Consider the following 21,935-nt stretch of genomic DNA (forward strand, 5'->3'; position numbering starts at 1 on the left):
GTAAAATAACCAATTTTAACGTTTACTCAATATATTTTAACATTTGAGAGACACAAGGCCCTTAGGTTTCTCCAGTTATTCATACACATTTTTAATCTTAGAGTATGGAGCAGCACCTATAGACAAACAGATCTACATTATCTGCTGCATCATCCATGCCAAATATAGTGAAATATTTATAACCTGAATGAATATAAAAAAAAATGAACTCATTAGGGTTTTCCAAGCCAATAACATTTTCCAGATTTATTTTTTTTTAAATAAAAAGTATCCCCAAGGGCTGTTTTATCGAACTGATCAGCTAAAACCAAAGTAACAGGAGAAACATTCAGATGTGTTTGTTGTCTTTTTAATAATTACCGTCAGGCAAAACCCTTACGAACATTACATTTATGACAGGTATTCTTACAGTACAAGACAGAACTCAAGGAGATCAGAGCCAGTGGCATGGCCACATCTGACCGCTATAAAGTAAGACATTCATCGTCATTTAGATTGTTCCAACTTTCACAGAGTTCACAAATGTATTCTGCATTTGACTCGTATCAAACAACAGTTTTCTTGATTACCTAGCAAATTCTAAAGACCTCAATAGAAACAGTACAGTAGAAAAAAACAAAAACAAAACATAATAAGCAGAGGAATTCCTGATTTTACTGTTAAGATGAACGATGTACAATATATTGCTTTCAGGTGCTCAACTTTAAAATGGGTACCTCTCCTAAAGACACATTCTTTAAAATTCACCATCCTCTGCTCTTTTCTGGTGATTTTCATCTGCCAGCAGGTTAGACGGAGGTGCAGCAGTCAAATCGTTAAACCGCAGGAGGAGCTGCTTTTTAGGAGAATTCATCGAGCCAAACATACAGTAGGACCAGCAGCCCCTCCAGAGAATTGCAGCTTCCCTTCATTCACCATCGTTCCTTGTTAACCATTTATTTTTAAGGAGTTAAAACAAAATACTAAAAACAATTCATGATCTCAGAGTATTGAGCCTAAGACACAGCATTGAGTCACAGATGGAGGAGAGGAAAAATGAAAAACTAATGACATATGATGAGTATTAAAAGCTTCCATATTTGATGTTACACAATTATTAAAAAAGGTAAAACAGGAGGCAGCACAGTTTGGACTCTAGTCTGATAATGAGGCTCTGTTTGGAGTATTTAGTGCTCGAGATCAAACGTGTTTTATAAAATATGAAAACGTGTTGAAGAAACAAAGAAAAGAAAAAAAACACGCCAAAATCCATGTTGCCAGTGAATGTAGAAAAGTGGAGTATCTGGATGCTTCCAGACAGAAGCCTGATTGTTGTTTAAAAACATGGACACACGTGTTGGTGTTCAGCAGGACAGACCTGCTAACACAGTCTTCAGGCCATTATCTAAAAAGTTCCTCCTGCAGGTGGAAAAAAAAAACCTGCAGCCACATTTATAAAAAGGTTTTCCTCCTATCAGACACAATCCACCTTCTAAACATCAGTCAATAATAGATGTGGCAAGCTTCCATCTTTATCATCTCCAACTACAGATGCATCTCAGTTCATTAGAATATCTATCAGATATTTTTTTCAGTGATTCAATACAAAATACAGAGCCATGGCTTTCAGCTCATTAAAACCAAAAATAGTCTCTCAGAAATAAAAAATATTACTTAAGACCAATAACCCAATTAAATATATTTTTTTATGGCTAACATAATGTGGTCAAGTTGAATTGATAGCTATTCAGTAGACAGAAGAAAGAATGTTTAACCTTAAAGGTAAAACACCAAAAAAGTTCAAATCATTGGAAATTTGAGTGGAAGGAAAAAGTTCCAGAAGCAGCAGTTTTTAAAGCAAAGCAGATTCATGAATTTAAAACGATTTACAACTGAACTGGACTGTATTCAAAGCCAGAGCTTCGAGATCTTCCACAACTGGCTTATAGCTAATGCTTTCAATGTGTTGAATCTAAAAGAACTAAATCTGAATTAAGATCCACCGTGATCAGCTTCTGTCCCCCTTTACAAAAACTCCTTACGAGATGCTGAGTGCATTCTAATCATCGAGGAGGACGGAAAGTTTTCTGGTGTATTTTTAGAGTGATGATGGAGCAGGAGATGAAGAGACAGAATGGAGCTACGGCTGCATCAATACATCTGCTCCCAGAATCCACCAGTCAGTATTATAACTTTTTTTTTCTGAGAAACTGGATTTTAGTGTTTAACTAATACCCTCTGGGCTTAAGGGGTTAAACAAGGCATAATAATTGAATAAACTGAAATACCTGGATTATATGAACTGTATTTGAAAAGAATCCACATTAAACAAACAACCTTTGAAATGAATTACTGAAATAAATCAACTTTTTCTTGTATTCTAATTTGTAGAGATGCCCCTCTATGATTGACTTCCCATTTGCCTTCGCTACCATCTTGTTTGGCAAACCCTTTGAAAGTGACATCAGGGAAAGCATGAGACAACATCTTGTGAAGGGCAGCCCTCAGCACCAGTCACAGCGAGAGAGGGGCCTAGGCAGACCTCTGGGTATAGAACAGAATATAGGCCTGAGTGTTGCACACTTCCTCCACGCTGCAAACCTTCATCTCAGAGTCATTACAGTGGACCCAGAAACCTGAGGAACATCAGACAAACAGTTAAGCACAATAGTGAACCTGACAGCAGCGTCACGTGGAGACGTGTTTTCTCCCTCACCTCCTTCTGTGTTGTAGCAGTATGCGGTGTAGTGTCCTGAGCCAAAGCCTTTACCATGATGCATGACCACAGCCGACAGATCGTAGGTGTAGCCTCCTCTGTGGACAGAGTGACCTGAGTCTGTGCAGCAGTACGGTTTGATGTTCAGAACCTGGTCAAAGGCCACATGGACGCCGATTTTCTCCCTGTGGTTCCGGCCTGACCATCTGCAAGAATTGGCATTAAGAAACAATAGTAAACTCCTGTCCTTCAGTACGTTCAATTCTGCAGGAAAAGAAAAAGAAAACAAAGCAGGGAAACGTGCCTGAAGCGTTTGAGGTGCAGCCGTAGAACCTGAGGTAAGCGGTAGATCAGAAGCTGCTTTCGTGCTTCTGACAGAACTAAAGGTTTGTGGGAGGATTTTCTTCTTCTTTCTGAAACCAACAAGTGACAAAAAGTTAAACAAAATTATTGTAAATAAAATACATAAATAATACTTCTAATATATAAATTAAATAAATAAATGATTACTAATGAGATTATCATTTACTATAATGAATAAAAACTAAACTTAATTGAATTGAACCTACTGCCTCCATTTTATCGGCAGCCTTTTACATATTTATTATTTATAGATTAGTGCAGCTACAGTCTGATGTTTTTATCAGAGGAATTCAAACACACATCAATATGTTGGTGCTGTTATCTGAATTTTTTAATCTATATTTTCTGGTGAGCATCTCTAGTTAGCAGGCATCTAAAAAAAATTTTTTAATGAAATGTTAGATTTTTTTGGAACTTGTAGAGCAATTTGGAACTCAAGAAAAATGTTTTCAAGTATTAAAAACTAAGCTAAGCAACTAGGGACCCGCAAAAGTACTCACATCCCTTTTTCACATTACAGCCAATAATAAATAATAAATTTGCTAAAAAAGCAAAATGAAGCATTTAATAGACATTTTAAACTAATAAATATAAGTTATATGTGCAATATAACTTAAAATAGGCCTGTCAGTGTCAGAGATGGCAGCGTCCCTCCCCCTACATATAGGGCTGACACTGCGCTGACAGTTATTCAAAAACCTCTTCTCGCAACGAGCAGAAGTTTCTAATTAGCTCTCTCTTGGAGCCTAGCTTAACAGCCCAAAAAATTGCGCGCAAGCTCGGTCACTGGGCGCTTTGCTCCAAGCTGGTTTGGTATCAAGCGCAGGCGTTTTCCTGGTAGAAATCATATAAAAGGAGTAGTAATACTCGACGTCAACGCACCGCCTCACGGTTGTATGTTGGTCAGCACCGAGTAGCAATACTCCCATGCTACACCCCGGGTGGCCGAAACGCTGTCCCCAACCTAGCCACACCTGGTTCGCTTAGTTGTCACAAGCTAATTTTTGTGTAGCCTCACAGCCAATCTCCAAAAAAAAAATTAAATAATGGAGACTGTTAAATCCTCGGCGAAAGTGGAGGGGAGCCCCAAGGAATGAACCTGCCGGTGTGGTAATAAAATGTCAAGCTGGGACAGCAATCCCCCGTGTGTGGTATGTCTCGGTCTGAAACGCACCCAGCCAGCTCTCGAGTCTGTGGAGAAGTGCTCACACTGTAGCTTGTCCTCACTGAAGGTGCTTCATCACCGTCTGGCTCGTCAATTGACGATGTTCGTTAGCGACCCGGCAATGTCCTCTACGGCATCGACACAAGAACCAGCCAACCATGCTGTCTCTTTATCCACTGATACAGAAGTCGGACCAAGCTGGGGAGAAATCCTTGATTCTGTGGACCCACTACCACATTAAAAGCCCAAGCTAGGTCTCGTTTCGAACCAGCTCGATTTGCTGATTGAGGGGGACAAGGTGCTCTCTGACGGAGTTGGAGTCTATTTGGATTGCAAAACCTGCTCCCTCGGGCTCGGAACAATCTGGTCATGACGGGTCACCGTCTGAGCTGGATTTTGGCTTGCATGACATGTGCAAATGCTAGAGATCCAGTGGCCAGAGGTCCAGGCTGAAGCTATCCGCTCGTGTTTCAACGGGAAAAGACCGCCTAAGACCCGCAAGATGTCCAGACAACTCCTACCAATCTTCCTGGAGCTGCTGGGAGAATTGGCCACCTACCGTCAACATTTAAGGAGAAGTCATTTAAGGAGAAACACCCAGTTGCTGGGAGTTCAGTTCTGGATGCGATGGGATGGAAAATTGCGGCCTCCGCCAAATGCCACCTGTCGAGCTGGCCGTTGCAACACACCTGCACCCGAAGACTTCCATGTCAGCGGGAGGTCCCGCCCTTCCATCGAGAGCGGACCGTTTTCAGTCAAGCCTGACTGATAAGTCCTACAGAGCAGCTGCGCTTAGTTGTTAATAATGCTCATGGCCTATTAAGAAGAGCTGGAAGAGCAAATGACCGCCGCACCAGATGTTTTGCTCTGGGAGGAGGTGTGCATCATTACTGATCATTGCCTGCATCTCCATAAGGCGATCCAAGCGATGGGCAGATCTATGGGACTAATGGTTTTGCAGGATAGAGCCAGGTAGTTGAATCTCACCACACGGCTAAGGAGAAGGAAGACGTCCTGGACAAACCCGTATTACCTCAAGGGCAGTTCAGGGAAGCGGTAACCTCCATGCAAAAGAGTTGGGAGGAGAAGAAGAGGGACAATGAAGCTCTAGAGCTGTGCCTTCCCAGATGTATGTTTCCCCAAAGCCAAACCTTTGCCCAGGCAGCAGCCCACTGCCCCCCTACTTTCAGGATCCCAAAACTGCTGAAGACCCAGGCAGCAGTTCCTCCCACTGACCAACCAACCAACTAGAAAACTGTGTACTTTTCTATTCTTTTTAGCTGTATGCAAAATGTCTCATTAGGCTTTGAGGTATAGTGTTTTTGTAATAGATGACCTAGTTAACTAATTTTCACATCAACATGACTGAATATATTTTTTTCCCGCAGTAATTTCAGTTGTAAAATGGAAATGCGGCTTCAAAAGTTCTACTAACTGTTGCAGTGGTTGCAGGCGTAGATGTTGCCTTCCAGAGCCTCCATCTCTGTAAACTTGGACAGCATCTCTATGAGGGTGCAGCTGCGCTGGTGAGCAGTCGCTCCAGAGCCTTTGTTCCTATGGTGATACCGCTCTGGAAACTCTAGAGATAAATCCCAGAATGGCTCCACCGTGTTGGACTTGTGCTTACAGGACAAACACGTCACCTAAAGACAGTAGAGGAACAGAGAAAACAAAACAAAACACCATGCCAATAAATTTGCATGTATTTAGACAAACATGTTTGAATATTTTCCATTACTTATCTAAAAACTTAAACTACCAATTTCTTAAACTACCAATTTATTTGAAACTTATTGCAAATCTAATGTATTCAATCAAATGACAGGAAAAATACTTAAACGTACTAAATACAGGAGATGAACAACAATTATATCCGAAGCAATTATTGACTCTAAATTCAAATGTTTGTGTATGTGCGTATATGTAAAGATATCGTTTAACAAGCACCATAGGTTGTAATGTTTTTTTCTTCTCATCCCAAATTTACACTACATGGTGTTGTAATCAAGACCAGTGTATATCAAAACAGAGACAATAGTAGGACTTTTAGGGGCAAAGACCAAGTCGAGACCGACCATCGTCCCGCATCTCATTCCACAGTAAAATATGATCAAATGTTGAAATTGGTCGAAAAATCGACAGAATAATAATTAGTTGCAACCCTAGCTGTCTGTGGAAGCAAAACAAAGCTGTACCCGCAGCGTAAGGTGTGTTTCTCAGGTGAGGTTCACATTGAAAGAGCGGATATCTGACTCACAGGCCAGAGGAAGAATCACAGCCTCCATGTTTTCCCTCTATATTCCCGTAGCATTCCGGGTGTTTTATAGCTACTTCCCCTTAATAAAGTTTAAGAAGTTTCCCAGCACAGACAGGAAAAGGGTGGGCGGATAAATGATAAGGGCTGCCTTACTGCAATATTAAGCAGATAAATAGATTCAATGACATTTGCACACTTTGGACCTGACATAAAACCCAGAGCCCTAAAAGCATTTAAGTCTGAGACAAGACTATCAAAAAGTAGTCTTGTTCAGCCCCGCACTCTGCTCCAATGTGCTGTTTTGTTATGTTTTGGCTATATACATCCCAGTAATTGATCTAATGCGTGTAAATACTAGCATAACCAAATCAATATACTCATAAATCATCAATTTACGAATCTCTTTGAGGAAGACTAGCTTTCTTTAGTGAATTTTTTTCAAAGTTTGGATGGTGTCCTGCAAAAATGGAGCAGAGTTAAAATTTGCTGGTGTACCGAACCTCGCCACCGCCATGGGGAACTAGTGTAATCCCCTCACTGAATGCATCGGCTGCATATTTTTGTTACAGAGTTCACAGCCAGCAGAGCCTGGTGCAGCGCAAATTGCGGTCGCCTTTATCCACTAATTTTATAAATATCTGTTCAATGGGTGCTTGCATTACTAAAGAAGCAAAACCAACAAAAATCTTTTATGAGCTTTTTTTATGAAAACCATAGAAGATGAAAGCTCTTTAAATGGAAGTTATGATAAGGCATGTCTGAAGTTGTTATGGACTACAAGTGTGCAGGTGGCTTTGTGGGCAAAGAGGGAAAAGGCAAACCCACCTCTTCTGCAATATTGCTAACCGCCTGTTCACACTGCTAAAACTCAATAAGCTAAACATGCTTGTTTTCTTGTGAAGATTTATAAGTTTAGATCTGCGGTAATAGTTTTCTTTTTTCCTGTTGCTGTGACTGTTAAAGAGACATTACAACCTTTGGATCCTTATTAATTTATCTGATGCACAAAATAAAACACACTGAAAACTGGAGCAGAGATCTGTATTATTTTTTTTCTTTATGGAAATTGCACAGCTTCACTGAGAGAGAGGAGCTGTAGCAATAAAGCAATACGATCTGCTTCTAGTTTTAATTAGAGATGCAGCAATAAACCAGACAGAAATCAGCCGTTTCTCTTGATCAGCTCAGATCTGTGATCTGGAAATCAGAGACCGAAAGATAGGAAAGGACATTTTATTTCCCTTCACCATCTGTTAAATGTAAACTAATACCTGCATCAAGAAACACTCAACTGATTAAAAAATCCCCAACATCTGAATCAACAGTTGGACATCAAACAAAGACTGGAACCAGTGTTGGCCGGAAATGATCCAATTGGTGCATCTCTAACAGGTGCAGCACAACTAACATCTGATGAGCTGGACTTGCTATGATACATGGACAGTCTCACCTGACTCAGCAACTGTCCATGAAAGATGGTGTTCAGAACCTTCAGCACCTGCTTGGACAGCTTCCTCTTAGTGATAGGGATAACTATCCGCCGCTTGGACCCCTCTGTGTCGAGTTCCTGCTGCACCTTGTCCAGAAGCTCACACAGGAACTCCTGGGCGTCTTGCTGGTCGTATCCACGGAAGGCCGGGATGAGGTTCCACACGGAGTGCAGCATGGCGAAGGGAGATACGAGAGTCCACCGGCCAGACCACATGACCCTGAAAAGTGTATGTAGCTCGTGGCACAGAGACATTTGCTGGCGAGTGGAGCAGCGAAGCTTTTTGGGCTGGACCAGTTCTGCAGCCTGCGGGGAGGGAGGGACGCTCTCTCTTACAGGCAAATTCCAACAACCCGCCTTACCCATACGTCCAAGGGGGTGATCTGACAGTGGTGTGGTGCCGCTACTGACAACTGCTCCCGTCACCCCCTTCATTCCCTGGGAGTGGTTGGTCTTGGCCAGCAGCTCCTCAGTCTCACACAGGTCCAAAGTGAGAAAACACTCCCTGAATTTCTGCAGGTGACTTAGCACTTGCAATATTGAGTTCATGTAGCATGTGTTTCCCAAGTTGCGCAGACCGGTGACACCTGGAGCCCGTCTCCTCCGTGTAACCGCGTGCGTTGAGTAGTATCTCCGCAATCTAGCGGCTCTGCTTATCTCTGGAACACTGCGGGGCAGGGTGAGTAGAGAAGGCTTCTTAGGAGGTGGAGGTAGGCGTTCTGGGGGCTCGCGAAATTTGCGAGGGATGAGTGTCATGGTTGAACGTGGCGCCTGAGTAAGAAGCCTGGCACTCTTTCTGGGGGGAATGTTGCCAAGATCTTCCAGTAGCTTCCTTTTCACCTCCCTCTTCTGTCTCCTGACCTCCTCAAGTTTCTCTTGGCGCTGATTCTGAACCTCCTGGTGTTTGTTGATCCATTTCTGGAGCATCCTTCCCAGAAGCATTTTCCTCCTGTGGCGGAGGGCCAGCTGCATGGCAGGTTCCCTGCCTTCCCAGGCTCCGGTGGAAGAGCGCAGTGACCGCCTACCTGGGCTCCGAACCGTAGAGAGGGCACCTCTGAGGAGTTTCAGGTCTCCCTCTGCATTGTCGTTCAGAACATAGTCTCCACAAGCAAAGCAGAAGACATCCAGCTCACGCACCTCCATGGCCAGTGGGTGTTGTGACTCCTCAAAGTGTTTGAGAAAGTGCTCCTCTATGAAACGTCCACAGGCTACGTGGGAACACTTGAGGCAGGCCCACACTGAATCGGTGGTGCTGCACTCCACACAGTGCCATTTCTGTGGATTGAGAATTGAATGATCTTGGCCCAGGCGAAGGCGAACCACGTGCTTACAGCGATCCATCTGTCCGGATACACATGTGGCCTCAGTTAAAGGACACACGTCCTGCAGCAAAGCAGCAACTCATTCTGGGAGAATGGGGAAAAAAAAGGAGCAGATTAAGACTTAATGAGAAAGGACTGTTTGAAAAGAAACATTTTATGGTCATCGTTGCTTAGACAAAGGAATACCGCTTTGACTTTTCAAGGACCCGTTTCCCCTCAATGCTTTGTAGAACAACCTGACAGCTGCCAATTGTTTAGGATATATCTCTACCTGCTCTGCATTTTCTCAGATCATTTTGCCCATTTGACTTTTTTTTTTTAGAAAACAGCACAAGCTCCAGCAGATTAAATTAATCTGCGTGGAGCAATCTTTAAATCTTGTCACAGATTCAGATTTAGGTCATAATTTTTACTGTGCCAGTTTAACATGACTATGATTTGATTTCCACTCTGACTGCATGTTACAGGTTCCTGTTCTGCTTTGGGGTAACCATGTTCACTATAAGGCATGCAGTCGACCTCAGACGGGTATTCTGGTGCGTTCCCTTTCTACTCGGCAGGATTTCCTGAGTCTGAGTAGGAAAATACAACTGGAAGGTGTGTGAAAGTTATCAGATTTTGGCATTCAACACCACAGCTACCCTCATCAACGGTATATAAATGTTTATGCTTTGACTAGCAATTCATCATTTGTGTAAAATTACGTTTCTCGTATGCCTACTACTTTTTAGTGTTCATTAAATGCCAATCTTCAAGACTTTTAAGATGCATAAAATACTGAGTGGTGTTACAAGCATCGTTATAACAGTGGTCATATTCATATTAACAAACCGTTGTTCTAGTCAATGGATTAATTTCCACAGGCTCGTGAATTTGAAAGAATCCTCATCCACTGATTGTCAGAGAAATGGACTGCACTGACACGCGGCATCATTTGTGACAGACAACTGAGTAATATAGTCAGTGAGGGGTAATAGTTGCTCTATTAATACAATCTCCCACCTTAGTTACGAATCTCTGCAGCTCCTCCATCATTAAACTGCATTTAACTTCACTTTTAACCACCTGGGGGGTTCCTTGACTCTGTTTTATCATCATATACCCAGTTCAGTGCTCACACCAACTTCTGAGGCCTAATCAGAATAGCTGGATTCTTGTTGAGATTCAACTAAACTAGATACATAGGCACTTTTACATTTCTATTTTTGAACATTTTTGAAAGCTATCCATCAGCCACCTACTACACAAATATATGCTACACGCTGCATATTCACTTTCCAAGCAGTGCAGTGTGGAAAATTTAGGCAAAGGGGAAGGAGAGAAGAGGGGCTAATGGAAGCTGAAATTACAAAAATTGGCCATCTGGAAGAAACGCATTAATAACAAACTAGAAAACGTTACATATTATGAATAATTCACATTATAAACATTTTGGAGTAATTTTGGTGGCGGCCCATCCTTTTCCAGAAAGATTGACCTCTTCCTTATTTGTTGATAATGGCCACTATATATATATATATATATATATATATATATATATATATATATATATATATCATGTCATTTTAAGTTCAACATATAGAATTGTTTGGTTTTTTTACATAAATACTTGTTAACTCAGTTAAACGCTTGGCATTAAAATTTCTGGCAATCTGAACATTAGCTGTGACAAAGTAATAAAAGAAAAATTAAATGGACCAAAGACGTTTTCATAATCAACATATTTGCAGTATCTCTTTTCAATAAATGCTCCTTTCAAAATGCTACTAAAAAAACAGCGTTCATGAGAATTTGTGTGATTTATCATTCTTATTTAATGTAGGAAAATACTTTGCATAAGGATTAGTGCGATTATCATAATTGTTTCCACCATTCTTCACTTTAGGGATAGAAATACAGAAATGTTCATCCTTTGTGGTGTGCTCCTCTAGCCGTGTAACTAAAACATTGCTTAAAAACTAAAACATATATATTACTGAGGGAAACCCATGAACCCTCTTGCACTGGAAAACTCTTCCTAGATATACACACACAAACCGTGTTCTGTTGTCCTGCTGCCGCCTGCATGGACCATTACAATCGCATTAACGCAGATTTTTAACATTTCAGCACATTCGCTTAGTCTATGTGTGTCTTTATCTGCTATCCGACTGGAAGCGGAGTGTTTTTCACCAAGCCATGCTAGCCTGTAGCCAACCATCCCCATGTTGAGCCAGAACAAAGAACAGTCGGAGAGCCGAACTTTGTTGCTGTTAGCCCAGCCAGCAGTAAGTTAGCTAACCCCCGCTAGCCGCTAGCTACAGCGGCTCTGCTCTGTGCTTAGCCGCTGCTGCTAAACCCCCTTTGCTGTGTTTTATCTGCTCCCCACTTTGTTATTTAAACCGATTATCTTCTTGTTGCTAAATAAGAAGTGGCGTCGCCGAGGCTGCTAGCGTGTTTCAGCGAAGACAATTGAAGTTAACCCTGATGGTTGTTGTTGTTCGCTAACGTTAACTAAGGGCTTAGCTCCCGAGCGAACCGTTTAAAAACTCCCCGGTGACATTCTCCGCATAGTGCCGTCTGCGGGGACACGTCGCAGCAAGGGCGCCAGCCATCGGTTGCACTCATTTTTAATACAATTGCATAATCTGATATTTCGAAAGAAAAGTAAGGTTACCATCGCCAGCATCCCTCCATCCATCCGGTACACTGAGAAAGCTGCAGCGGCTTGTTGTCCTAACAGATTCAACAACCCAACTCTCTCAACCATCCCAGACCACGCTGCTCTGATTGGTCAGGGAATCAGGGCCAACCGGGCTCTGATTGGTCAGGGAATCAGGGGCAGCCGAGCTCTGATTGGCTGAGCAGCTGAACAACAGGCAGCAGGACGGACCATGCTACCGTCCACCCACCGACAAGCCACATGGAACAATAACCCTGAGCCGCTATGGAGGCTGCAGGACCGGGCGGCTGTCTGACCCGCTCCCGGCCTTTCAGATACCTGATAAAACGTCTAACTTGTGCACGACGTTGGAAGAGATTTCTCTTCTAATCCCAGCCCTCTATCAATGCTAGTGATTCTTGTTGACAAAAAGTGTCATAAATGCAAAGCTGCTACGTTGCAGCACCAATGTTTCCCTGTTCTCACAAACTACTTTAGACAATGGGTAACTGGCAATTATCCAAATAAGACTTAATACATTGCAATATCTTATTAATAACAACTTCTATGACCTTCTTGAACCATTATTTTCAAGTAACAATGACAATTTTAGAATAAAACGGTTTCCACTATAAGGAAGCAGGTGTGAATTTGAACTACAAACAGAAAATAGATGTAAAAAAAAAAAAAGCAGTTATACAAAACAGCATACATTTGTCATAATCAATGTTAGTGCTGCATTAGATAAAAAACACAAAAGCAAATACAGTTATATATGTATATATATTATACATAAGTATATTCAGCCCTTTGCAAAAGCATTCATACTTCCTGAACCGTTTTTACCCATTGTCACAATATTTTTTTATGTATTATATTGAAAATTGATGCATTAGACTAACATACTTACAGGAATTACTGTAAAAAAGAAAAAAAAGGATAGTTTTTTATAAGTTCCAACTGATTTAATGAAAGCTATATTCTGTAAAAAATCTATTGCACCCAATCTCTTTTAGTAGTAAAGAGGCATTATTTTCTGCACTAATACAGCTGTTCCCTGAAGGTCTGGTAGGTTGAGTAGGCAGGTGTTAAGTTGTTAAAAAAAAAAATCACTTTTAACATCTCAGAGTGCTCTTCATTATCTGAAAACAGGTTGTGTAAAGCACATAAAGAATGGCTGTCCATCTAAACTGAGGAGAGAAGAACAGAGAAGGGCCTCTGTGTATATCTGAAAGGGGTGCAGATATCTACACAACGTCAGAATTAATATACTATCCTATATTACATACAATGGTGGCATGCTGTTCAGTGTTAATGTGAAAACAGATCTGCATAATACTTGAAATGTTCTATCTAAAAATTGCTTTTCACTTGCTTAAGCATATCTTTGACTTGAGCAATTTGGTTTAAATAATTTTAGTCTATTTATGTGCTAAGTCAATACAAAGGTACACCTAAAGACGTGCATGCTACACTTCTTAGACTCCAAATAGCTTACACAATAACTTTACAAAGTAGAAATTTATGGTGATAAAATTTCAATAAGATACATTTTTTAGACAGCAACATGACAGGATGTAAGCAAAATCTAGTAGCATGAATACTTCTGCAAAGCAATGCAAAATGTTTATCCCTCCATGGAAATGTATGAACACTCGCCCCTTTTTGTAATGAAGTCCAAAATATTCTTTACCAGCTTTAAACTTTGGTGTGAAAAAAAATGGAAATAGTTTTAGATTTCATTGTGTCAGTACATTTGTAATCTTTTAGCTAATGGCATTCCTCCTTTCTGATTAGTTTTACAATCTATGAAATTGTTTATGAAAGGATGGATTATTGTGGAAAGATCATCTGGACCAGTTTTTTCCCAGAAAAGACTGTTGAAAATGTGACCAATCAATAAGGTTTCGAACCGTTTCATCAGATCAGCAATTTCTCTGCTTGGTTAACCAGCAAACATTATTAGTGTTGTTTGTTTAAAAGAAAACATTTATATTAAATACAAAGAATCCTGCCTGTGTCACATTGTTATACACAGGGGCCTCCTTTCAGGACATTATTATGAAACCTGAACAGCAAGATTTTATTATTTTACAAAATACAGAATATAAACATTTTATAGATGAGCTTACAGTCTAATTGATAGAAAAAAAAGAACAAAAGTAAGTAAAAAAATTGACTTTTTTTTTATTTATCAAAAAAGAAATTCATCAAGTTAAGGAAATTAATGCGCAGTTGAATCTACAGAAAAATGAATGATGGGTTTGCATCACCTCTACAATATTAAGCTGATCCATAGGACCAGAATAAAGGCATCAATAAAAAAAAAAGTTAAAGTATCAACGGACATTGCTCCCCGTGATCTGTAATTTACGAAGTTTGTTGAACAACTCCAGGTACTGAGTCATTGTGTCAACGCAGTCTGCCGGAGCAAAAAGACCCTCAGGTTTGGCAGCAAAGACAGTTGGAAGTTCTGGAACGTTGTTGCCAAGAAAAGACTGCATGAACTCCCTCATGAGGTTCCAACAGTCCCCTGGGACAACACAGGGGCAGTATTCAACCTGTGAGAAGCAAACTCTCAGTTAAAATAAAGGGAAAAAAACGGAAAACCTCGTGTCATTTCCTGCTAATTTCCATTCTGACCATACCTCCACAGATATCCCTCTGGCGCTGGAGCTCATTATGACGGTGCCGACTTTAATCAAGAAGTCACAGTAGCGATATCTTGAACCCCGACACTCCACCTTGTGTCCCTTGGCATTCTGAAAATGACTCTTCAGCTTCACCATGAGGACGTCAAAGTTAGTGTCCGCTGTCAGGCAAGGTCCTCCTTCAAACAGGGCCATGCAGCTCAGGGGAACCTCAGAGTTGTGCATCACGTATAAGAGCTTAGAGGGCTGACCTGTTACAAATAAGGCAAGGGTTTCACAAAGTTAACCTGCAAAATCACTTCGACACTATTTAGTATTATAATCAGAAATAGAGCTTCAATCGTTATAAAACGTTACAACTTTAATCTGATTAAACACATATTCTGCGGTTCAGGTTCAATAGCAGCACTCTACCAATTACTAATATATTTTAGTAATCACTGAATTGAACCAGTTTAACAACATACAGTAGGCAAAAAATATAAAATACAGATTTTAAAGACACAAAGATGACTGCCATTTTATACAATAGCTTCCATTACAAATGTGTGCAAAACTATGGCGATATTCTCCTTATCTTGAAATTATTATTTTTTTTTCGCAATTGTTTTTTTTTCCTGTAATAAGAAATTCACTTATAATTGCACATGAACATATTTCTTCCAGTGATAAGACTTGAAACAAACGGCAGCTTCAGGTGTAAACACAGAAGATGAATCCAAATTTCAGCCATGGTTCTAAGGGCGCCATCATCCTCCAACTATTCCGGCCTTCTTCTTTGTCTTTTTACAGCGCAGTCAGGTCAAGTATTCGATCACGTGACTCGTGTGATGCAAAAAAATAGTTTCCCTTGCAGCTTTGCAAATATAAGAATTTCAATATGACTGGAAAAACACCTTATCGATGTGTAAAAAACTTTCTTTTTTTTTCAAAAAAATTTCCATTTAACAAATTTATTGTTGTAATTACAATTAGCTCAACTTGATGACTCTAAACTTCTCATTGTTTGCTCTACAACATTTCAGGTAAATGAAGGCAAACCAGATACGTTTTAAGGCAATACCTAAAACACATTGTTTTGGTGAGTTACATTATGGAAACATCATCATTGGGGACAATTTCCAGACGCCTGAAAAACAGCTTGAATAGTCTAGGAGCATGCCATTTAGGGCTCCAACAAGGAATTATATTGCTCATTGATTAATCTGTCAACAATTTTTTAAATTACTCTATTTATTACTAGAAAGCAAATGCTAATTGACAGAATAATTTTTTTGTTAAACGGAATTTGAACTTAGTCAACCAAAACTTTTGCTAATTATGGACGGGGCATTTTTTAAGGCAAAGAGTATGTCCACCATGCAACTAAAAAAGTTTTTATTTTTGTATGCTTTTGGCTAACTCATAGCCCTGAGAGGGTTACCACAGTTAACATATATTTGATTTCTATATGAGTTGCACTCTGGTGCACTTAAGCTCTCAGAATAAACTGAGATTAATGTGGCATAATCAAGGTAGAAAATAATACAGAAATGTTGCATCTGAGCAGCTCAGTGATCCAGTTGGTAGCACTACTGCCTTGCAGCAAGAAGGTTTTGGGTTCGATTCCCGGCCCAGATTCTTTCTGCAGGGAGTTTGCATGTTCTCCTTGAACATTTGTGTGCTCTCTCTGGGTACCCCGACTTCCTCCCACAGTCCAAAAACATGAGTGTTAGGTTATCGCCTTCTCTAAATTCTCATGAAGGAAAATGGATGAATGTTGCAGCATCTCAAGACAGGCATGTTTTGGTGAAAATGTGTCCCCGAAATGGAAACTGACCCTAAGCATAAAAAGGAAATGCATGATGCTGAACATTACCTCCTGCGTTGCCTGTAGACTGGTATGTCTCACAGTCCACACAAAAGCTGCCATGTTTCACGGCCCCCAGCTGCTCGAGTTTTTTGTGCAGGAGGTCCACTGTCTGCTGCACACTCTTCCCCTCCACCACAGGAACCTGGCACACACTGCAGGACAGAGAGAGTGAGCAGCGAGGAGCCAGGCGAGGTCTACTGCTCTGGTTTTATTCATAATGAGTCACCAAAGAAAAGCGCCGCGACCGAGAAACAGACATTCTAATACTTGAGAGACAATATACAAATTTAAAAGTAATATATATATGTATAAAACACGGCCAAAAGGTAAATTGGGAGCTTACCATGTTACCCCCATCGATAACTTCCGGTCTCCTCTTTTGGATTTAAGTATATCCGGGTCACAAAAAAATAAAATGTAGAGATATTAACTTTTATAATGATAATGATAAAATAAATGCAAAAAAATCAATTTTACTTTTTTCTGGGAACTTATTTTGCATATTATCGTTTCCAATTAATTTTAATCGATGTATTATTTCGCTAAACTTAAGGTCGAGAATGACGTCACTTCCGTTGAGCTCGGCGTCTGCACGTGTCGCGCTACATGGTGTTTACACTATTTGCCAAGCTGTGTTTATAGATTAGGTCGCTAATGCTAACATAAGACAAGTTCTATTATTGTTCCAGTCTGAGTTTTATTTTTTACAGTCATGCCCAAAGTAAAGAAATCCAAAGGAGGAGGAGAAAAGAGCGGCGGAGGAGCGGCAGTGGCGCTGGCAGACCAGATCCTGCAAGCGGACACGATCCGAGCCCGAGGCCGGGTGAAGGGGCGAGACGTCCGGACAGAAAATGAGGATGAGTACGTGGACGAGCGCCTGTCCAGGAAGATCTTACAGCAGGCCCGGATCCAACAGGAGGAGCTTCAGACTGAATATGGACTGGCCCCGGAGAAGAAGAAGAAGGAGCCGCTCACTGTTCTGGGTTAGAGGGCCTTTTTACACTACATACAGTGCTGCCTTATTTAAACACAGAATGTGCACATCTCTATGATCATTGTCCTAATCGATTTAGTATTTAGGTTTTAATTTATTAAATATATTTATATATTAAATATAATGTGTAGTGGGAATAATACCACAGATTTCCTTAATCCTCCAGCTAAACATCATGGCAGCTCCATGCTGCTGTTTTCTTTTCCTATTGCAGGGAAGCTGGTCAGAGTTAATGTGGGTATAGAGCTGATTACAGGGGAATCCTGTAAGGAAATAGACTTAAGGCAGAGGTATATATTTAATTAGGTTAACCAATTAAAAAAGTAAAGGTCCAGAGACATTTAAATTATAATCTGTTACTTTAAATATAATTTAACACTAAAATAAAATGAGGTGTTTCTGCCCTATGTTATACATTTACTTTTTGAATAAAAATATAGAACATTTTTTTACATTTTAAAATTTAAAGTGTTTTTTTTTTTAAGTAAAGAACAAAAATCATTCAGTTTGGTATATAGACAATTTCCTGATTCACATATTTCATGAAACACCTGAACTGACCGTTTGTTTGTTTTTCCTTCTTCTTTTATGGCTTAATGGGAGAAGTTGGCTTTAGGCTGCTCTGCAAGGCTTTAGACCTTGGTTTGATTGATGACAATTTTAAAGCACATATCAAAGTGCTCATTTTGAGACTGAATCAATACTTATTTTTGGTTATGTTCATGGTGAAGAATCCTGCTTCACAGCAGTAGGTTGAGCCAAACATACACAAAATTTGCGTGGTCATCTTTGAGCACACCATTTAACTTTTCTGTCACCAGTTTACCACAGTTCTTACAGCAGTCCACACACTTTCTTTCACTTCTTCTCGTCGTTTTCTCCTTCTTTGTCATCGCCTGGGTTACCAAAGGATTGCCCGTTATGTCTGAAAGTAGCAGCAGCCCTGATTGACAAAGCACATTGGCTCATTTTTATCACATGCAGCCTGATTTCAGAAGCTCTGGAGGGTTTTACCGTACAAACAGGAGAAGCAGCGGCAGTGAAATTAGACAACATCCAGTAATTTATAAATGTTTTAAATCAGGTTGGGTCCGGATTCCGACAGCGGTCCGTTAATCCGTGGCAATAAACTTGATTCTGATTCAACCTCCAGCCGGACAACGACCATACACATTCACCAATGAGCTGTACTGTAGTATTCGCCTACATGGTTGTGATCGGGCATGACATTCAGAACCTAAATCCAGCGCAAAATCTGTGGCAATACTTGAAAATGATGTTAACAAATTGAAACTTTTCATCTGCAACATTGTTGTTTTATAATGTGTGACATGATTGAATGAAAAACTTATTTCGGTTTAAAAAAGATAATTTAACACATTATGTATACTTATATAATATATAACTAAATGTATTATTAAGTCCTAATAATAAGATTTAACAAGTCAAATACTTTCTTATCCTAATGTTTAGATTGGTTTCTTGCAATTATGAAAACAATCTTAAAAAATGTGAGGCTGGGAAGTGAGGAATATTCAAAGGATAATATTGAGTGACTACCTAATGTCTTGTTGTTACTCTGTAATCCCCTTAAAGGCCCCGCCTCTCAGGATGCAGACTCAGATGAGGAGTGGCCAGCGCTGGGAGAAGCAGGTGCCAGTGGTGCCGATGCAGAGTGTGATGCTGAAGTTGTTGTGGACCCCGATGATGAGAAAGCAATTGAGATGTTCATGAATAAGAACCCTCCAGTCAGGTAAGGACTAACCAGATTTTTTTAACCCACCTCTCTGTATTAGGATAGCTAACTGCTAGGTTACATTTTTCCTCCAGCACTGAGATGGTTTTAATAATTTTCTTATTTTTTATTTTTCCTGATCCTTGCAGGAGGACCTTGGCGGACATCATCATGGAGAAGATCACAGAGAAACAGACTGAGGTGGGGACAGTGATGTCTGAGGTGTCAGGGCACCCGATGCCCCAGCTGGACCCAAGAATAATAGAGGTGTACAAAGGTGTAAGTAAGGTAAGTTGTCTGAAATGTGGACGAATGGTTGAAAACGAAGCTGCTTTTCTCTGGAGTCCCCGGGTCAGGGGTGTCCAAAGTGTGACCCCTGATTGAATTTCTAAAAATGGTATAAACTTGGGTTGCAAGGCCAGGTGGTTGGTATAGATTTTATTTATTTTTTAATCAGGGCAAAGTTAGTACAGACAAATTTAAACATTTTTACAATAGAAAATCGATATCACAAAGATATATTAGCTTATTTGTTGTACTAAAGCCATTTTCTTGTTGAGGGGATAAAGGAACTGCAGCCAAGTTGATTTATTGCTAAAAAGTGTCAGTATTAATTGGAAATGATTTTAAATAAAATCATGCTGTTGGTATAAATATCTAGATAGACTTAAGTATCTGTGTCTGCAGTCAAACCAAATTAGAGAGTTATCAGCACTGTTCTATAAAGTCATTGTTTATCTCTAGCTTTATTGTCTTTATAATATTCATCAACCTTATCATGTTTGTCATTCAGTTCAACCAAACCCTCGTTATTCTCAGTTAGTTTGCTTTTAAAAGCCTGTTTCTAAGTGTGAGTTTAATGTAAACCCAGGAACAACTTAATAAACTCTCATCTCCTCTGCCAGGTTTTGTCAAAGTACCGCAGCGGCAAACTGCCAAAAGCTTTTAAAATCATCCCTGCGCTCTCAAACTGGGAGCAGGTTCTGTATTTGACTGAACCCGAGACCTGGACAGCAGCTGCCATGTACCAAGCTACAAGGTGATCTTATAGTACATTTAGTTTTTTTTTTTTTCTTTTTTTTTTTTCATTTTCATGTTTGTATCTAAAAAACTCATTGGATGGTTTAACAAGGCAATACATATGTATTATTTTCTGTTGCAGAATCTTTTCCTCTAATCTAAAAGAACGAATGGCCCAGAGATTTTACAACTTAGTGCTGCTGCCTAGAGTTCGAGACGACATTGCAGAGTATAAGCGACTCAACTTTCACCTGTACAGCGCCTTAAAGAAGGCCCTATTCAAACCAGGAGCATGGTTTAAAGGTGGGTCACTAATGTAACTTTGCTACTGATTGAACGAATGATTCGTTCAGGGAGTTATTCCATTGTAACAAAATCTGCAGGTCTGGAGACAAAGCCGATCACCTGTAATCATTAGCTACGGGTCCTCCATTAGAAGGGATTCGAGTCTTTATGTTCCTCCTGATTTGTTTTAGGAAGATGTTTTATTTTCTTCCAATTCAAAACGCAAAGAGAGATACACTAGGAGATATTTTAAGTCTTTTAAAATAGCTTTACTTCCCACATGCTCTCACTTTAACATATGAAGTCAGAATTCTTCCTAAATTGCACACCCATGATAAACACTCATGAGCAGTTTTATTAAAACACACGCTTGTAAACAAACCTACTCTCCATTCACCTCTTGAACGTTCAGTGAGTTTAGATTCAGGTCAATGAGGCCCCCAGTATATTACAAGCATGAGAGCATGCTAACTCTCTGAGCTTACGCTTTGCGCTTTTGCACCTGTAGATTCTCTCCTGCTCACCTGTGGACGTGTTTCTCTGCACACTGGTTAAATTTTGTCACTTTGAGGGTGTAACCAGCCTAAGAAATGAAAACTGTCTCAGATAGGTTACTCTTCCTTAAATTCTGCCTCTTTAGTAGGCTTGTCACATTACTAACATTTCAAACGCGATATCGTTATTCAGTAAAGATATTAACTGGGAATAAAAATAGCCAATTAATTAAAGGAATGTACAACATATTTATCAACTATAAGAAACTGACCTTTTTTGATTCAACATGGAACTTGTTTTCTTAATAGAATCGCTGGTTGTATTAGTCAGAAAAGTGTACCAAAAAATAACTATTACCCTATTTGACGATATCTTATGGTTGAGGCAGGTGTTATTCTTTTAATGTGTAAATAATCTAGAAATTTTAAATTAACGATAGCAAAGATGTGCTGACAACACTTGTATTTGGTATAGACACCATTCCAAATTAGCATAGTATCTGGATACAGCTGTTGGCTGTTTTACAACCTTACCAATGAGACAGTAGTTCTGTTTGGTCCCTGCTGACCGCCAGAGGGCGGGGCTTAATGCTCCCTGCATGCCTGCCATCAGTAGGGATTCATAGAACCGTAGTTGCACATGTAGCTTTTGTTTTCTTCCCAGTTGCTGTTAGTAACGTTAGCAAAGCATCTTCAGGTTATTTCTTTTCAAGAAGCTGTCATCAACTGATTATGTTATAAAATCAACACTGGACACAAAAGAAAAAAATGCTGTTCAACTACAAGATAGTGTTTGTCTAACCTCACTTTCCTCAAAATAAACAGTGAAGCTAATGTTAGCTTAGCTCATACCAAGTTCCAATTTGAACAATAATAGTTCAATCTCACAAGAAGCGAAAAGACGATTAGAAGAAATTTATTGATACAATTACTTTGTGTTTGGCGCTCAGACCTCGGCAGGAAACATAGCAC

The 21,935-nt window shown here is 40.0% G+C and overlaps 3 protein-coding genes across 3 annotated transcripts in view; 1 reads left to right on the forward strand and 2 right to left on the reverse strand.

The window, feature by feature from the left end:
- Nucleotides 1-339: 339 nt before the first annotated feature.
- On the reverse strand, nucleotides 340-12,093 carry usp49 (ubiquitin specific peptidase 49). The gene is made up of 6 exons (XM_015376104.1): nucleotides 11,948-12,093; nucleotides 7,931-9,375; nucleotides 5,659-5,866; nucleotides 3,000-3,108; nucleotides 2,696-2,901; nucleotides 340-2,615 (listed from the first exon to the last, which is right to left on the reverse strand). Exons 2-6 carry the CDS (start codon nucleotides 9,308-9,310, stop codon nucleotides 2,512-2,514), a joined length of 2,007 nt encoding a protein of 668 aa, XP_015231590.1. The 5' UTR covers nucleotides 9,311-9,375; nucleotides 11,948-12,093; the 3' UTR covers nucleotides 340-2,511.
- Nucleotides 12,094-14,122: 2,029 nt separating this feature from the next.
- Nucleotides 14,123-16,819, reverse strand: med20 (mediator complex subunit 20). Its single transcript, XM_015376069.1, has 4 exons — nucleotides 16,779-16,819; nucleotides 16,442-16,587; nucleotides 14,581-14,834; nucleotides 14,123-14,493 (listed from the first exon to the last, which is right to left on the reverse strand). The coding sequence occupies exons 1-4, from the start codon at nucleotides 16,790-16,792 to the stop codon at nucleotides 14,272-14,274; spliced, it is 636 nt and encodes a 211-aa protein (XP_015231555.1). The 5' UTR covers nucleotides 16,793-16,819; the 3' UTR covers nucleotides 14,123-14,271.
- Nucleotides 16,820-17,010: 191 nt separating this feature from the next.
- The window catches only part of bysl (bystin like), an 11,685-nt gene continuing 6,760 nt past the window's right edge, over nucleotides 17,011-21,935 (forward strand). The window contains exons 1-5 of the mRNA XM_015376041.1: nucleotides 17,011-17,418; nucleotides 19,026-19,182; nucleotides 19,314-19,452; nucleotides 20,070-20,203; nucleotides 20,327-20,487. Of these exons, the coding sequence (XP_015231527.1) occupies nucleotides 17,148-17,418; nucleotides 19,026-19,182; nucleotides 19,314-19,452; nucleotides 20,070-20,203; nucleotides 20,327-20,487 (862 nt within the window). The 5' untranslated portion in view covers nucleotides 17,011-17,147. The remainder of the gene's footprint in view (nucleotides 17,419-19,025; nucleotides 19,183-19,313; nucleotides 19,453-20,069; nucleotides 20,204-20,326; nucleotides 20,488-21,935) is intronic.

Source organism: Cyprinodon variegatus, unplaced genomic scaffold (assembly GCF_000732505.1).
Source record: "Cyprinodon variegatus isolate N-32 unplaced genomic scaffold, C_variegatus-1.0 Scaffold129, whole genome shotgun sequence".
In the NCBI taxonomy this organism is placed as follows: Eukaryota; Metazoa; Chordata; class Actinopteri; order Cyprinodontiformes; family Cyprinodontidae; genus Cyprinodon; species Cyprinodon variegatus.

Excerpts from the sequence above, each read along its gene's own strand:
- usp49 (XM_015376104.1), bottom strand. The coding sequence starts at position 9,310 with ATGGATCGCTGTAAGCACGTGGTTCGCCTTCGCCTGGGCCAAGATCAT. Across the intron at positions 3,109-5,658 it reads CGCCTGCAACCACTGCAACA|AAAGAAGAAGAAAATCCTCC; the intron begins GTTAGTAGAACT and ends TGTTGGTTTCAG. Across the intron at positions 2,902-2,999 it reads CTGCACCTCAAACGCTTCAG|ATGGTCAGGCCGGAACCACA; the intron begins GCACGTTTCCCT and ends CAATTCTTGCAG.
- med20 (XM_015376069.1), bottom strand. Across the intron at positions 14,835-16,441 it reads GTCTACAGGCAACGCAGGAG|GTCAGCCCTCTAAGCTCTTA; the intron begins GTAATGTTCAGC and ends TATTTGTAACAG. Across the intron at positions 14,494-14,580 it reads CCAGAGGGATATCTGTGGAG|GTTGAATACTGCCCCTGTGT; the intron begins GTATGGTCAGAA and ends TGCTTCTCACAG.